The 17047-nt window shown below is 38.0% G+C and overlaps 2 protein-coding genes across 2 annotated transcripts; both read left to right on the top strand.

Annotated features, from left to right (window-relative positions):
• The first annotated feature begins 1148 nt into the window (after positions 1 to 1148).
• Positions 1149 to 6809, top strand: LOC126617644 (cyclic phosphodiesterase-like). Its single transcript, XM_050285694.1, has 4 exons — positions 1149 to 1679; positions 6068 to 6097; positions 6213 to 6252; positions 6420 to 6809. The coding sequence occupies exons 1-4, from the start codon at positions 1506 to 1508 to the stop codon at positions 6626 to 6628; spliced, it is 453 nt and encodes a 150-aa protein (XP_050141651.1). The 5' UTR covers positions 1149 to 1505; the 3' UTR covers positions 6629 to 6809.
• Positions 6810 to 12410: 5601 nt separating this feature from the next.
• LOC126617640 (ribonuclease MC-like) lies at positions 12411 to 13452 on the top strand. The gene is made up of 2 exons (XM_050285690.1): positions 12411 to 12800; positions 12912 to 13452. The coding sequence occupies exons 1-2, from the start codon at positions 12426 to 12428 to the stop codon at positions 13341 to 13343; spliced, it is 807 nt and encodes a 268-aa protein (XP_050141647.1). The 5' UTR covers positions 12411 to 12425; the 3' UTR covers positions 13344 to 13452.
• Positions 13453 to 17047: the final 3595 nt, after the last annotated feature.

The following is a 17047-nucleotide window of genomic DNA, read 5'->3' as shown; positions in this document are numbered from 1 at the left end:
TGTGCCTAACGAATTGGTCCATCGGGCAAAATGGGATGGCCAAATGGGATAGCATCATCACCGGAGGCATAATGGGATGGTCAAGCATATATCAACTAGTTATGATGACTAAATTATATGAAGACAAACACAATGTACAAAGAGTGGAAAAGTTGCGCAATAGAAGTTGTGACCTACATTTGAAAAAAGAACAAAAATGTTGCTAAAGATTTAGAGAACATTCAACGTCCCACTATTAATAAACATTAATATTGTAATCACATGTGCAAACTAATATGTACGAGGTTATAAGAGAGATTTAATTCATCAATTTTCCAATGTGAAACTTTGCAATTTACGAACAAATGTCCTGTCAAATAAGCAAAAGTTAATGAGTTAACAAACTGGAGTAACGTGCGATAATACATAACAAAAGTCGAGGAAATTTTCTGAATCTCCCCCACCTGGGATCATGAAGGTCAATGTGGATGCTAGTGGGACGAGGATGGATGGTTTCTGCCATATTGGAGTGGTGATTCGGGATTCTGAATCCCGGTGCATGGCAATTAGGAGGAGGAGGATCAGAGCTGTGAATGCCAAATGGCGGAAGAGTGGAGCGTGCTGGAGGGATGTTGCTTGGCGAGGCAGCGGGGGTTCTCCCGCATTGTGATTGAGTCGGACTCAAAAGGGATCATTGATTGGCTGAACGGGTGTATTGAGCAGGGGGCGTGGGAGCTATTCCCTGTTCTTTGTAAGATACGGTGCGAAGTTGAAGCTTTTGATTCATGTGACTGGTCTTGGGTGCCAAGATCAGCCAACGAAGCGGTGGATTATGTGGCGTTGCATGCTGGGGAGGAGATGTACGATTTCGTTTGGGTTCGTAGACCCCCATCTTTGTTTGTTCGTATCCTGAACAAAGATGGTCTTCCTTGCCCTCCATTCAGTTTGTAGTTAAGTTTGTTGTTGTAAGGGTGGCATGTTGTTTGTGTCGTGTTCTTAACCTTTATGTTCTACTTTCTTTTGATGTTGTTAGCCCGTGTGGCTTTCTGTTTCTCTTATTGGTTTCGGCCCTAGTTAATGATATTCTCTAGTTCTCAAAAAATAAAAATAAAAGTCGAGGAAAATTTCTTTTGTAAAAGCAGGTGTAAAATGATACTTAGGTATATTGTTTGGGGCATTCTGATAAATAAGTCTGAAAAAAAAAACCAAAACAACAAAAACCCTTTTCCAAACGAAAGAGAATCTCTCTTAAAAACACAAAACCGGGAAAAATAGAAAACCCAAAACAGATGCAATCACCTCTCTCTCTCTCTCTCTCTCTCTCTATCGATATCCTTCCGCCCCATCACCGTCTTGGACGCGACCAAGTTAATTCAGTCACCGAGCTTATTTAATTAATTAATTACCAATTGGAAAATAACCTATATGCCACGGAGGAGCTGGAGGTGGTGAAGACGGAGGAAAGGCAGTCGTACTCGGTGTGGGCAATCCCACCGGTCGACGTATCCTGCAGGATCAAAAAGCTAATGGGGGGCCTCCGAGCTGAGTTTGGCGGTCCCCAGATCGAGCCCCACATCCCCCTTGCGGGTTCGCTCCGGCTAATGTGCGAGGCCGCGCTCGCCAATCGATCTGACCTATGTTTGCGTGCGTTTGTTGCTAAAGTCGATTCCGTGGTTACTAGGGTTTCCTATTACCATCCTCTTGCCCAGTTTTTCATCTGCCCGAAGAGGTAAATATACACTATTTTCCAGATTTTTTTTAATTTTTTATTTACATTATTTGTAGTAGTAGACCTAGTTGTAATTATATGAATCAAATTTATTTACAGCATGTGTGAAAATTTATTTTCTCAGGTCGAGATGGAAACTGGTGTGGACTTCAATCTGTGGAATCATAAGTTGCTGGCATAGTAGGAGAGCTCGTTAATTATTAATGTTTTTATTTTGTATTTTAATATATCTGTTTTTATGTGGATTGAGAGATAAATTACTGATTCATTTGCATGCTTGTGCAAGGGAAATAATTTGTCCTGCGATGTTACTGTAATTGTTTTGGAGCTCCATTGCCACAGATGAGTCTCCTCTATGGGCATCTGACAGAAGAAGAGAGGAAAAAAGCACAAGAAAAAGTTTATATTTTGGATGAGAGCATTACTAGCTTGAGCTTCCCAGTAACTCACATTGCATTGAACCAAACTAATTACAAAGATAAAACTCTCAGATCTTGGGAGAAGATTGCTGAATACCGCCTCCATTTCAATAATTAGATGTGTGGATTATATGCTTAAGTTGTGGCTTGTATTTATATGACTATACCAGCAGACTTAATTGTATAACTTGCACACCCTCCCTTGTGGCCTTATGCCTTTATTTATACTAGTGAAGTAGGTTTTTCTTGCCTTACAAGTAATACAACAAGTCATAAAGGGATTAGATCTCCAAAATTCTATTGGAATCCTACTTCTAGATTTACAGAATTACACTCCTAAATAATAATAGCACTTCTCCTGAGTGTGTAAAACTTAAGAAGTAGTTGCATCAGGTATATAGATACACTCCTAAATAATAATATCACTTAGTCAGCTAACAATTTTCTCCCTTTGAACTTCTATGGGCTCATTGTTGATCTCTCTGTCTCTTGCACAACAAAAGTGGTGCACAACCTTTGTCTTTGAATGACCCTTTAAAACATCAATTCTTGTTGACTCATCCGTACTTGGCAGCTTCAGTTTAAAGAGCCAACATCGTACCAACTGTCCTACGACATTGGTGACTTGAAACCCAACTCCAACAACAGTTGAAGATGACTACTTGAGAGCAATGCAAGGTAAACAACCAGGCAAAGGTCAAGCTTCCTCTTCATGTTTGTAGCATAGTCATGAGCGAGCCCGTGCAATTGTTTATTTTCATGCTTGAGCCCTCTAATATCCTGTTTGAGACTTATCACTTCAGCCGCCAATGATTCAACTTGGTGGGTTCGAGCAAATAGGTGTTGGGCTATATTAGATACAGAACCTGCACACTGAACACTGAAAGCCAGAGAATCCTTAACAGCCAACTCATCAGACCGTTTGGAAAGTAGTCTGTTATCTTTGGGAGTGAGAAGGTTCCTGGCCACCACCGCAGCGGTCATATCATTCTTCATCACAGAGTCTCCAACGGTAAGAAGACCAGTAGGGGATAAGAAAGATGGGCGCTATATGTTGTCTTGAGGAGACATAGTTGCCTCTTCACCAAAGTTCAAGTCAAAACGACGGTCGGATGGGCCAGACATTTTCAAAAATGATGAAGGAGAAATGAGGTCTAATAAATCTCTGAAGTACAAAAATAAGGGGAAATTTCCTAAAAGCAATAACTCTCTGAATGTACTTCTTGCACACAATTGGTGTCCTTATAAAAGAAAGGGCAACATGGCCTTTGGTTCAAAAATCGAAAAGGCACCACTTTCCGAATTTCGAAGGCACCACTTTCCACACACAACATCAGCTCCTCGAGTACCACAGATAATTTTGCCAAAGATCTCTGACAAAGTTTAGACACATAAATTTTAAGGGTCCAGCTACCCTACTATTACCCACAAGGGTAAAGGAACAGCACCACTGCTTGATAACTGGAAAGTCCCTATGTGTGTCAACCTATGTGCTCCGTGGCAAGGCAGACTGGAAAAAATGCCCAACCTTTACTCACATTCAAGAAAACACTCCTAATAAGATTGCTTGCTTAAAAATCGAAGAGGCACCACTCTCCGAATCTCGAGAGCCAGACTCCCAACAGGATTACTTGTTCAAAAATCAAAGAGGCACCGCCCTTCGAATCTCGAGAGCCAGACTCCAAACAGGATTACTTTCTAAAAAATCGAAGATACACTGCTCTCCGAATCTCAAGAGGCAGACTCCGAGCAGGATTGCTTTCTAAAAAATCAAAGAGGCATCGTTCTCCAAATCTTGAGAGCCAGATCCCCGACAGGATTGCTTGTTTGAAAACCGAAGAGGCACTGCTCTCCGAACTTTGAGAGCCAGATTTCCTTGGATAAAGCTTGTCTGCAATCTTCACACGCAACATCAGCTTTCCAGATACCACATACCACTTTTTCAAAGTGCTCTGACAAAGTTAAAACACATGAAGCTTGCAGCTCCCACTATATTGATATGACCAAGAAGGGTAAATGAATAACATTACTACTTGTTGTTAGGGAGACTCCTATATATGTTGACCTCCATCCTCAACGGATAGGCAAACCTGCAAAAATGCTCAACCCTTCCTCATATCTGAGAGGGCACTCCCAACGAAGCCTCTCGAAATACTCAGCTTTCTTTCCTCCCGATAATACCTCTACAAACAAGCTACACCAGAGCAAGAATATCTCATATCATCAGGGTTAAAAGAAAGAGTATCCCATATCATGCTTTTTCCCTGTCTTTTCCTTTGTCCTTGTTCTTACCTGCAAGACAAGGAGAAAGAGAGCAATCAGTCAGCATTTGGAATCAAACTTCTAGTTAGGAACTGACTGCCTGGAACCCTTTGCCTGATTACTTACCTGGCATTGCTCTCAAGTACTCATCTTCAACATCTTATGCTTCCAGAGAAGATACCACATCTGCCTAAGGAACAGATAGGGCAAGTGAGAAGGATACAAGGAAGCATGTGGAGACAAGCGTAACAGAACACGTGCCGATACATCCACTACTTTGTCAACAGCAAAAGTATCCCATATCATCAGGGTCGAACGTACTCTAGATTTGATGGACTTGTTTTGACCCTCAAATTCTTGAGTCGGCCTTATACTCTGGAGGAAACCAGAAAACCCTCCAGCCCAGTTCAAGAATAAGCATGTGGAAAGTTACTTCCTCAAAAACAAAAGTATCTCATATCATCTCTTCTCCATTTGCTTCTCCTTATCCTTATTGCTGTTTACGACACAAGGAGAAGGAGACCGATCAATCGGAAGCCGAAATCAAACCTCTGATCCAGGTTGCTTGCTTGGAAGTTTGATTGCTTACCTTGTCTGTGACCTTTTTCGGCAGATCTCCTAGCTCGGCGACTTGGGGGACTCCTACTACATGGTTTGTATCGCACTTGACCAAGCCCGAAACTACAAGTAAGCTTCAAGTGAAATTGATACATTACCTTGTGCATCTTCATCGGTTAAAGATACCACCCCTGGATGGAGGAAAAGTACTTCCAGAGAAGATGCCACATCTACATATGACACAGATAAGGCAAGTGAAAATGATACCATACTTCGGTACTTAGAAGTTTCGTGATTACTCAATGGCTTGGATCTTGCAAGTCCCCAACCGAGGAGCTTCCCTCGCTCCGGAACTTAGGGGAGCACTGTTTGTACCATACTTGACCAATCCCGAAACTACTGAGCACAGGTCAACGTTATACCGTCAAAGACCCAGAAGAGTTTCCCTCCAACCAGAAGACCAATCACAGCGCGACACGTGTCGACATCAGAAGCCAATCATAGCGCGACATGTGTCAACATCAGAAGCCAATCACAACACAACACAACACGTGTCAATGTCAGAATGAAACTAGAAACTCTCTTCTATAAATAGAGATCATTCTCTCACAATATTGCATAATGTCATTTGTACTAAATCATTCACTTGTACTCACTAAAGGAGAGCTTGAACCTATGTACTTGTGTAAACCCTTCACAATTAATAAGAACTCCTCTACTCCGTGGACGTAGCCAATCTGGGTGAACCACGTACATCTTGTGTTTGCTTCCCTGTCTCTATCCATTTACATACTTATCCACACTAATGACCGGAGCGATCTAGCGAATGTCACAAACTTAACATTTTCTGTTGTACCAAAGTCCTCACTGATTTTGTGCATCAACATGTTATATGGTGACTCACCACTAGGGTTATCAAGTCTTTTGTCTGTAGTGACTGATGTGGGTATATACAATCCCAATATAATTCCCCTTTTGGGCTATGAAATAAATTAAAAACTTTATCTTTCCTCTGCATATTTTCCTTTTCTCCCTTTTCTATCCTTCTTCCTTGATGCGGCTGGAACCTACCATTGTTAAAGTCGATTCCGTGGTTACTAGGGTTTCCTATTACCATCCTGTTGCCCTCGTTTTTCATCTGCCCGAAGAGGTAAATATACACCATTTTCTAGATTTATTTTTATTTTTTATTTATATGATTTGTAGTAGTGGTAATTATATGAATCAAATTTATTTACAGCATGTGTGAAAATCTATTTTCTCAGGTCGAGATGGAAACTGGTGTGGACTTCAATCTGTGGAATCGTAAGTTGCTAGCATAGTAGGAGAGCTCGTTAATTATTTATTAATGTTTTTATTTTGTATTTTAATCAATCTGTTTTTATGTGGATTGAGAGATAAATTACCGATTCATTTGCATGCTTGTGCAAGAAAATAATTTGTCCTGTTATTTAACTGTAATTATTTTGCAGCTCCATTGCCACAGATGAGTCTCCTCTATGGGCACCTGACAGAAGAAGAGAGGAGAAAAGCACAAGAAAAAGTTAATATTTTGGATGAGAGCATTACTAGCTTGAGCTTCCCAGTAACTCGCTTTGCATTGTACCAAACTAAATACAAGGATAAAACTCTCAGATCTTGGGAGAAGATTGCTGAATACCGCCTTCATTTCAATAATTAGATGTATGGATTATATGCTTAAAGTTGTGGCTTGTATTTATATGACTATACCAGCAGACTTAATTGTATAATTTGAACACTCTCCCTTGTGGCCTTATGCCTTTATTTATACTAGTTATGTAGGCTTTTCTTGCCTTACAAGTAATACAACAAGTCATAAAGGGATTAGATCTCCCAAATTCTTTAGGAATCATACTTCTAGGTTTGCAGAATCATACTTCTAGGTTTGCAAAATCACACTCCTAAATAATAAGGTTTTTTTTATTATCACAAATGGTCTCTAAGATTGATCAAACTCATCATTTTGGTCCCTCTCTTTCAAAATCAATCAACGTTATCCTTGACATTCACTATCGCATATCAATTTGGTCATTCCGTTAAGATTTCATCAACTATTCTGTTAGTTTGTATGTGAGACCCACAAATCCAATCAAATTGTATATGTGGATTACACAAAGTAAGGGTTTTTATCTCAAATGGTCCCTAACTTTCAATTCCACACATCAATTTAATCCTTCAATTAAAGTTTTGTCAATATTTTTTGTCCCACTAATCAATCATATGGCACCACATGGATTAACTATAAGAAACTTTTTTTTTTAAGATTTAAAACTGAAAGAAAAATAAGAAACTAAAAACCAAAACTAAAAGAAAAAAAAGTCATCATCATCTTCATCAAGGTATGCTCAAAACGAAAAGGAAGGCACCATGATACCACTAAAGTACTTGGCCTCATGAACTCAATCCTCATTCTCTCTAGTTGGTTATAATCCTATCAAAATTGAATTGAATTTGGATTCGATTTTATCGAATTTAGGTTGAATTTTTTTTTCCAATTAGGGTTGTGGGATGCGAGAAAAATGCCTGCGTGGAATAATCTTCCTTTGGTTCACTCTTAAAAAAATAGTTTCTTATAGTTAATCCACATTGAGCCATATAATTGGATTAGTGGACCACATTAATGAAGGGAATAAATTGATGTGCGGTAGTGAAAGTCAGAGACTAAATTAAAGAAACATAAACTCACAAAAACTTGACAATGATAAAACTCAAAGCGGGACAAAACCCAAAGTATCAGAGAAAAAGATGAGAAATGTAACAAGAGACAATGAATGCTTATATCAGGGTATGATTAGCCCAATATAGGTGCTTCATTCAAACCTTGTCAAGTTAGCAAAAACCAGTGGCACAAATGCTCTTGCACTAATTAAGGTAAAAAGAATACATTAATGTCAACTTGGTATCCTCCATATACTCCCCCTAAGTTCAACAAAACTCCATAATTAGACTTATATCGGTGTAAATCAGACAGTTTACACATTCCAATTCTGCGGACAAGCTTTTGAAAACTAGTTTCGACAATGATTTGGGTGAAGAGATCGACGAGATTGTTTGGAGAACAAACTCACTGAATTTTGATCTTGTAATACTTTTGTTGTTAATGTGAAAAGAAGAACTTCAATGTAATATGCTTGGTATGGTCTCCTTTGATGCATCCTTTTCGAATCGGTTGTATACATGGAGAATTATCCTCAAATATCGTTGTTGGGACATCAATGACAGATGACAATCCACAAGTGCTTCGAATATGCTCGACAACGGCTTTTAGCCATGTAGACTCACGAGCGGCCTCTTAAGAAGAGAGTATTCGACATGGTTCAAAGACGTAACAACTAAGTTTGCTTAGTAAACCTCCAAGAAATTGTAGTCTCACCAATGGTAATGACATAACCCACCTGGGATCTTGTCATGTGTATCTCGGATAAATATCCAACATTAACATGACAACAAAGCAAGAATCAACGTTGGGATTGATGGAGGCAGCAGCAACACTCGTAGTTGAGTAGGGTACCATTAAGATATCGTAGAATGTCTTTAACACCTTTCAGTGTATGCATGTAGGCGCATGACTATGTCTTGCTATGAGTTTCACATAGAAGGATATGTCCAGCCTTGTACATTGAGAGAAGTACAACAAAGCGCTAATTGCACTTAAATATGGAACTTTAGGCTTCAAAACCTCTTCATCGTCCATCTTTAGAAAATATGGGTCTCATTATGCACCAAGCGTATAGACGACCAGGGAAGTACTCGAAGGCAACGTTTTATCCTCGAAGCGGTGTAACACTTTCTTGGTGTAGTTCAACTAGTGGACCAAAATACCGTTAAAACAATGCTCGATCTCAAGACTATTACAATAACGTGTTTTCAAAAGATCCTTCATCTCAAATTCCGGCTTAAGGTGCGTAGCAATTTTCACTTCTCAAAGTCCCACTGAGATTCATGTCATCAACATAGATTGCAACAATCGCAGATCGGGAACTAAACTTCTTAATAAACACGCATGGGCATAGTTCATTGTTCACATATCCCTGGCTAGTCAAATACTTGCATAAACAGTTACACTATATCCGTCCGGTTTGTTTCAACCCATATGAATACGCAATTACCACATCCATAAGCTACATTTCAAGTCTTTCAGAAACTACTAGACTTACAAGTTAATGGAACGTTATCACATCCATAACGGGTGAATACGTATCCTCATAGTCAATCACAAGGTGTTGAGAGAAACCATGCGCCACAGGGCATGCTTATAACACATTGTTTCATTCTGCTCATTACACTTCCTTTCCTTATGAAAACTCACTTGTAACAAACCGGTTTCACATTGAGTGGAGAAGGAAGAATGCGGGTTCTGAAGAGCAGTGGGTGGACGGGAGGCGGCAAAGAGGAGATAGGAGATGGGAGGAACAACGGGTAGTGTGAAGGGCGGCTTCTAGTTCCCCCTGAATTAATCTTATTTCAGGCTTTTAATTCTTAATTTAAAGCCCTTTGCTTGAGAACAGAGAATTTAAGTCAAACCAAGCAGAATGGGCACCATATGAGCAAATATCAAGCTTGGATATATGTGATCTTAGAGATGTGAGGGGATACGGTTTGATTTCCATATGCTTTGGGTGATCCCCACAAGTTCCATATGGGTTATGTTGTTGGAAGAAATTATAAGGGTCCAGAGTGACTTCGTGAAATTTGGAACATGTGACGGAATGGGAGGCCTAGTGGTGGCCGACATGGTATTGCTCGTCGGAGTGGGAGGCTTAAGTACAGCTGAGATCCAATACCCTTCGTCTGCAACACAAGTAACATTCTCCGCGGATCTGAAGATTTTTCCGGCTACCTAATTAAATTATGCTATGAATTTTTCAAGCCCATTTACCATTTCGACTGTAGAGAAAAGCGAGCTAAGGTCCTATGAGAGAAGCTCGTCTGTGACGGCTTTGGCAAAGATGAGGGGGAGAAAAGGTCCCATCGTGGAAGACCATCGTCTTTTCTTATTTTTGACATTTATATAATTTTTTTTATTTGCTTTTTGTATACCTGGCAAACAAGTGGCATACACGCCAACAAATACATGAAACTTACTCCTACCATATTATCACTTAACGATCAATTTGACATATTAACTGACAGATATATGACATTGTAATTCAGACTCAACTTTTTGTATGACACTGTAATATTTTGAAAATAATGTATGAAATTATAGTTACACCCAAACAAACGGTAATTCACCCGGACTTAAAATCACATGAACGACTTTTAATATTTTGATTCTTTATGTTATCACATGGCACAATATGATTGGCTATGTGGGTCATAGGGGCCCCACAAAGCACGTTAACAGAATAGAAGTTTTAACGACTTGATTTTTGTTTTTTTTTTTAAACAATTAAGGATGACTTTTATATTTTATTGGAAACAGATGACGACTTGACTTAGATAGTTATTGTATCTAGCGGTAGTAGTTGAGTGTGAAACAAAACGAGCATATAAGTCAATATTTTAGTGCACTTGAGGTGACAAGCCAACTACCTACGTTGTGGATATACACACCAAGAGATGTCTTTGTGTGAACAAAATTTGAATTCACACAACACTTGGCTTTAGTATTTTCCCACATGAAGAGGAGACTCTTTTGGGTGTTATGGAGTACCTAGTATTTTGAATGTTTTAAATTTTTGTTTAAGGGAATTGTTATTAGCACTCCAAAAATTTCATTATACACTCCTCACAATGGTATTTTTCTTTCTAATTATTGAAAGTTTGAAATGCATAATGAGATTTTTTGAGTGCTAATAGTATTTCCCTTGTTTAAAATCGCAAAAGTTATGATTTAACGATAAAAATATTCATAGTATTGAGTATTTTGAAGTACTCAAGAATTTTTGCATGTAGATATATATCAAGGCCAGTCCTGTGATTTTTTAGGCTAAGGGTGAAGCCAAAAAATATGCCCTAACTTCATATAAGAAAACAATTTGTTTCACATGTAAAATTTCGATAAAATTATACTTAGAAAAATACTTCAAGCTCAATAATTTAGAAATACGGAAAAACTAATTTATTTTGTATTGAGAGAAGGAAACCAAAAAATTACGGGCTTAAGTAGATAGATGATAAGTTTTGTTTTCCTTCTATCTGACATTTTAAAAGTGTTTTTGTATAAATCGTGATGTGTTTTTTCTTATTTACTAACCTTGTCAATATGAGACTAAAAAAAGAATGATGTTTTCGAGTCTTTAAAAGATACTTATAAGTAATGAATGAGCACTAAATTAACCCTTTGGATGACACATCATATGATTTACAAATTTGGTCTATGCATTACTATTTGTAGGTTAGACTTGAATTGAAACGAATGTTTAAAAAGCTACTAGCTAGTAATTAAAAAGAAATTAACAACCAAACAGAAATCCGTAAAAATTGAAAAGAATAAACATGCACATAGTGTTTCGAACTTAGAACCTCTTGTTAATTTTAAACAACAAAAACCATTGCTTCTAATTAAATTTCTTGATTATTTAGTCAAATTTTATAAATTTATACTCTTATGAAAAGAAATTTATAAAAATTGAAAAGTAAATAAGCACACATGGTATTTTGAACCCAAGACCTCCTCATTAATTTCAAACAACAAAACCACTAGTTCTAGTTAAATTTCTTTGTCATTTAATCAAATTTTATAAAACTTTATACTATTATGAAAACATATATAAATATACCATCCTAATAATTTTGGTATTCCCAATTTTTTTGGGCCCTGGACGATCGCCCAACCCGCACTGGGCTTGGGCCGGCCTTAGTATATACAACCAAGAGATGTCATGGTTCCTTGTCAAGATTCTTATTTCAATGACAGGTAATGCTAGGGAAACTGAATTTTCCTTATTGTTTAAGTAATTAGTTATAAGGGTAAAGTTGTTAATTTATTAGCAAAAAATTTTGACTGAAGGGTTATGTGAAAGTGAATTAAAACTTGAAGAGATGTTAGTGTAATGTCTCAAGCATGAAAGATTTTTGTGAAAGATCTATAAACCTCAAGGAGTGTTAGTGTAATCAATCCAATAAATATACTAGTATTACATATTGAGGAGCATTTTAGGATTATAAAATATCTGCTTGATTAAAGAAAATTAAGTCGGAGGAAACTGGAAGAAGAAATATTGCAATGAGTGTGTATAAATTGTATATTACTAATATTGCAAGGAGAATGTATAAATGGAGTAATAGTGATGACATGATGGATGATAATTAAGCGGACTAATATTGCAAGGAGAATGTATAAATGGAGTAATAGTGATGACATGATGGATGATAATTAAGCGGACTAATATTGCAAGGAGAATGTATAAATCTCTCCACTAATCGATAAATTGTTGTTGATGATTATTTGACAGCCAATCACTTTCATCATGCATTAATTAGTCTGTTCACGTATTAGTAGAGAATCAGCCATGCATATGGCTATAAATAGCGGACGAACATCTCAATACAGGGTTGTAGTAAAACACTCGGTAACTAAATCAGTCCGCTTAATATCATCGATCATGTCATCACTATTATTCCATTTATACATACTCCTTGCAATATTAGTATTATACAATTTATACACACACATTGCAATATTTCTTCTTCCAGTTTCCTCCGTCTTCCCCACTCAAACTTTGGGTGCCGGTGCCACACCATACAAGTTTCTCATGTTCACACAGCAGTGGCCGAAAGCTGTGAACAGAAGTAGCGGATTGACCAATTTTACAATCCACGGCCTGTGGCCGTCAAATGGTTCCATAGCGCTGATTTGCAAGGGAACAAATTTTACTAGAAGCAAGGTAAATTCTTTTTCAGCTACGTATGAGGAGTACTCTGTCAAAAATAAGGGTTAAATTACTTCAAATGTGTTTTACTCATCAATGAAATGTGTTTCCATATTTTTGACTTAGATGACGCGTGACCTAGAACAGAAACTCAATACCTCTTGGCCGAATGTCAAAAGTGGGAATAATACGTGGTTTTGGGAATACGAGTACAATAACCACGGTACGTGTTGCGAAGATACCTTCAAGTACAACCAGACCAAATACTTTGAGCGCGCCGACGAGATGTGGAGAAATTTGAACATAGCTCAAATGCTTAAAAAGAGGAAAATCGTTCCAGGTAAAAATTATACCACATCTCAATTTGTGGCTGCCATTAAGAAAGAAAATCAGAATAAATCACCCTCCATTCGTTGTAAAAATGGATCGACAGCGTCAGAGGTATTATTGCTTGAGGTGGTTGTATGTCACGACCACAATGGAAAAAAAGTGATCGACTGCAGGCATAACATGAGCAGCAGCTGCAGGTCTCAGAAACAGAACATATCATACGTGTAGTAAAGTAAGATGACACACATATATGTGTGCTAATAATGAAATAAGATGGATATCCCACATTTAAATATGTACTATTATTAAATAGGATAAATTACATTTTACCTCTCAAGTTTGAATGTAGTTACAACCTCATATAATATTTTTAAAACATTTCAATCTCATACATAAACTTGTATTTTGTTGCAATTTCATACATTCATTGGTCAAACCGTTAATTTGACCGTTAAGTGATGACGTGGCAAAAACATGGGCCACATATTTTGATGATGTGGCATATAAAAAATAATTAATTATAAATAAATAAAACTTAAATACAAAATTAAATGAAAACAAAATAAAAAGGGGTCCACCCCTCTTCTTCCACTCGACCACAGGGCCTCCATCTCCTCCAATCTCCATAACCACCAACCACCACCCTCCCAATCCCTAAACCCTCATTCTCTAATTCTCCCAATTATTCTGATTCTTCTTCTTCCCTAAATCTCCGTAAAAAATCTCTCTATTTTCGCTCTCAATCCGAAGAAAAATAAAAATCCCATAAATTTCATGGATTTCGAAATTTTATTTCCCAAAATTCAAAACCATTATCTTTTATGCGTCAACCTACTTGCAAATCTGAAAAGAACCCTCCCAATTTTCCTCCTATATTGCGCCGCACTTACTTGAACCAGTGTGATACTTGTCACGCCCCGAACCTAAGGTCGGTGGGACCCCACGCCCGATGCGCAAGTAAAAGTAAAAATGAAAAATAAAAACTTCTCTTAAACTAGTAATTATTACAAAATTCTTATAGAGTGTACAAAAATAAGAAAAAACTCTTAAATCCCTTGTCTAACATAACCTCAACTCGTCTAGCACCTGTCTTGTCAAATAACAACTCATTTATAAAATCAAAGGGTGAAGGGTGAGCAACAACCAGCGTCGTTCAGTGAGTAGAATATGTATTATGCCAGTCAAGCGATGTCATTTTAGTCACTATAGAAAATATAATAATAATAATATCAAATCATTATGCACGTAGTGCCATATCACATCATCCTTTTACGTGTTCATTATATCCTTCATAAATAGTAACTCACCACGTGACTCTACTGGTCATTCTGCCCTAATGTCCCCGTGTGCAGTTTACATTTATCCCTCGGATTAATGCAACACTAAAGTTCTCATGCTCCACGAACAATTCTAAATATCCACATATCTCTATATTAATAATTCCGAAAGCATTTCCACAAATCCAACATATTTGACTTGAAATAGAGAGATAATTGAAAATAAGTATAATTTACAACATATTACATAAACCACTCACCTCGATATTCTGAGTTTTGACAAGACAATCCAACTAACATCTTCACACACCCAACCCCTAATTTTATCGGATGTCCCTGGATGAATTCTAACTAAACAAATGGAGCAGCAGCTCCTTCTTGTTTTGGGGCTCTCTGCAGCTCTCTCTGCTTCTCTGCGTTGCTCTCTGCAACTATGCTCTCTCTCCCCTCAGAACCAAAATGGGCTACTCACTCTTTTCTCACCTTCTGCTGCTCTAATTTATCAATCAGAAAGCAGCAAATATAAAAGGGTAAAGTACAAAAAGCTACCTCAACTATTGGTGTCACGACACTTTCATACCTCATCTTTTAAAATTGACAATGTCATACCTCATCTTTAGAATTTGTGCCAATGTCATACCTTCGTCAGTTTTTCTGTTAATTTTTCTGTTAAGTGCTGACGTGGCTACATGCAGGATCCACTCATTAATAATTAAATATATTTTTAATAATTAAAAAATAAATTTTTTTTAATTCTCTCTCTCTCTCTCTCTCCCCTCCCTCTTCCCATTTTTAATAGAAAGTCGTCCCTCCCCCTCTCTCTCTTCCCCATCTTCCTGCAACCCAGAAAGAAAAAGGAGGAGGAACGAAAAAAAAAAAAAAAAAAAAAAAAAACCCCAACCTGCAGAAGAAGAAGAGAGAGAAGGAAAAAAAAAAAAGGGTCCGTCCCCCCCCAACTTGCAGAAGAAAAAGAAGAAGAAGAGAGAGAAGGAAAAAAAAAAAAAAAAGAACACCCAGTTCGTCCATCTCCCCCCCCCCTCTGGTACCCACCCTCTTCCTTCCACATCCATTCCCCCCATTTTCTCTGAGCCCAAGTTCTCAACCTTCAAAATCGCCCCCCCCCCAGTACCCACCATCTTCTTTTTTTGGGTTGCAGGTAGTGGGTGCGAGGTTGGGTGCAGAGGGTGGGTGGGAAGGTGGGGAGGTTTGGTGCAGAGAGTGGGTGTAGGGAGAAGAGGGGGTGGGAAGCGGGGAAGACAAATTGGTTTTTTTTTTCTCTCTTCTTTTTTCTGGGTTGAAGTTGCAGGAAGGGGGAAGAAGAAGAAGATGGGGAGAAGAGAGAAAATGGGGCAAAGGGACGAACTGATTGTTGGTTTTTTTTTTTTTAAATTTTTTTTTTTACTTTTCTTTATTATTTTAATATTTAAAAAATAGTAAATGATTTTTTTTAGTTTTTAATAATTTTTAATAGAAAATGGGTTTCGGATCAAACCACGTCAGCATTTAACTGAGAAATTCACGCCCAACTAACGGAAGGTATAACATTGGCACAAATTCATAAGATGAGGTATGACATTGTCAATTTTAAAAGATGAGGTATGAAAGTGTCGTGACACCAAGTTCGTCCATCTCGCCCGCCCACCCCCCCCGGTACCCACCCTCTTCCCTCCACATCCATTCCCCCCATTTTCTCTGAGCCCAAGTTCTCAACCTTCAAAATCCCCCCCCCCCCCCGGTACCCACCATCTTCTTTTTTTGGGTTGCAGGTAGTGGGTGCGAGGTTGGGTGCAGAGGGTGGGTGGGAAGGTGGGGAGGTTGGGTGCAGAGAGTGGGTGTAGGGAGAATAAGGGGTGGGGAGCAGGGAAGACAAATTGGTTTTTTTTTGTTTTTTTTTTCTCTTCTTTTTTCTGGGTTGAAGTTGCAGGAAGAGGGAAGAATAAGAAGAAGATGGAGAGAAGAGAAAGAAGGGGAAAGGGACGAACTGATTGTTGGTTTTTTTTTTTTTATAACTTTTCTTTATTATTTTAATATTTAAAAAATATTAAATGATATTTTTTAGTTTTTCATAATTTTTTAATAGAAAATGGGCTTCGAATCAAACCACGCCAGCATTTAACTGAGAAATTCACGCCAAGCTAACGGAAGGTATAACATTGGCACAAATTCATAAGATGAGGTATGACATTGTCAATTTTAAAAGATGAGGTATGAAAGTGTCGTGACACCAATAATTGAAGTAGTTTTTTTGTACTTTACCCAATATAAAATAGGGAACTTTAACGAAAAGCACCTGGTACTGTTCACTTTAACGAAAAACCACATTTTTACACTAAAAAGTGAATCCTGGTACTATTCACTTTACTCTTTATTTTGTCCTTATCATTAAAACTCAAAGTTTTCAAGCCCTTTTCATTAGTTTCCTTATAAAATATCCCAAAAGCAACAAGTGGTAGTCAAATTGCAAAGAGAATCCGACAAGACCACCTGCCCATTTGCTCCCCACTCCTCTTTTCCTTTTCTTTACAATACCCACGCCGATCTGAATGTCTGCACCGAACACAGAATTAAGCACAGACTCCCGATGGCCACAACTTCTTTTAGATACAAGACCTATCTGATAATTTTAGCCATCGGCCACAACTTCTTTTAGATACA

Source organism: Malus sylvestris, chromosome 4 (assembly GCF_916048215.2).
Source record: "Malus sylvestris chromosome 4, drMalSylv7.2, whole genome shotgun sequence".
NCBI lineage: Eukaryota > Viridiplantae > Streptophyta > Magnoliopsida > Rosales > Rosaceae > Malus > Malus sylvestris.
This window is presented reverse-complemented; position numbering and strand designations above follow the sequence as displayed.

Coding starts and splice junctions, on each gene's coding strand:
- LOC126617644 (XM_050285694.1), top strand. CDS start 1,506: ATGGGGGGCCTCCGAGCTGAGTTTGGCGGTCCCCAGATCGAGCCCCAC. Junction 6,098..6,212: donor TTTTTCATCTGCCCGAAGAG/GTAAATATACAC, acceptor CTATTTTCTCAG/GTCGAGATGGAAACTGGTGT. Junction 6,253..6,419: donor GGACTTCAATCTGTGGAATC/GTAAGTTGCTAG, acceptor ATTATTTTGCAG/CTCCATTGCCACAGATGAGT.
- LOC126617640 (XM_050285690.1), top strand. CDS start 12,426: ATGCATATGGCTATAAATAGCGGACGAACATCTCAATACAGGGTTGTA. Junction 12,801..12,911: donor CAAATTTTACTAGAAGCAAG/GTAAATTCTTTT, acceptor TTTTTGACTTAG/ATGACGCGTGACCTAGAACA.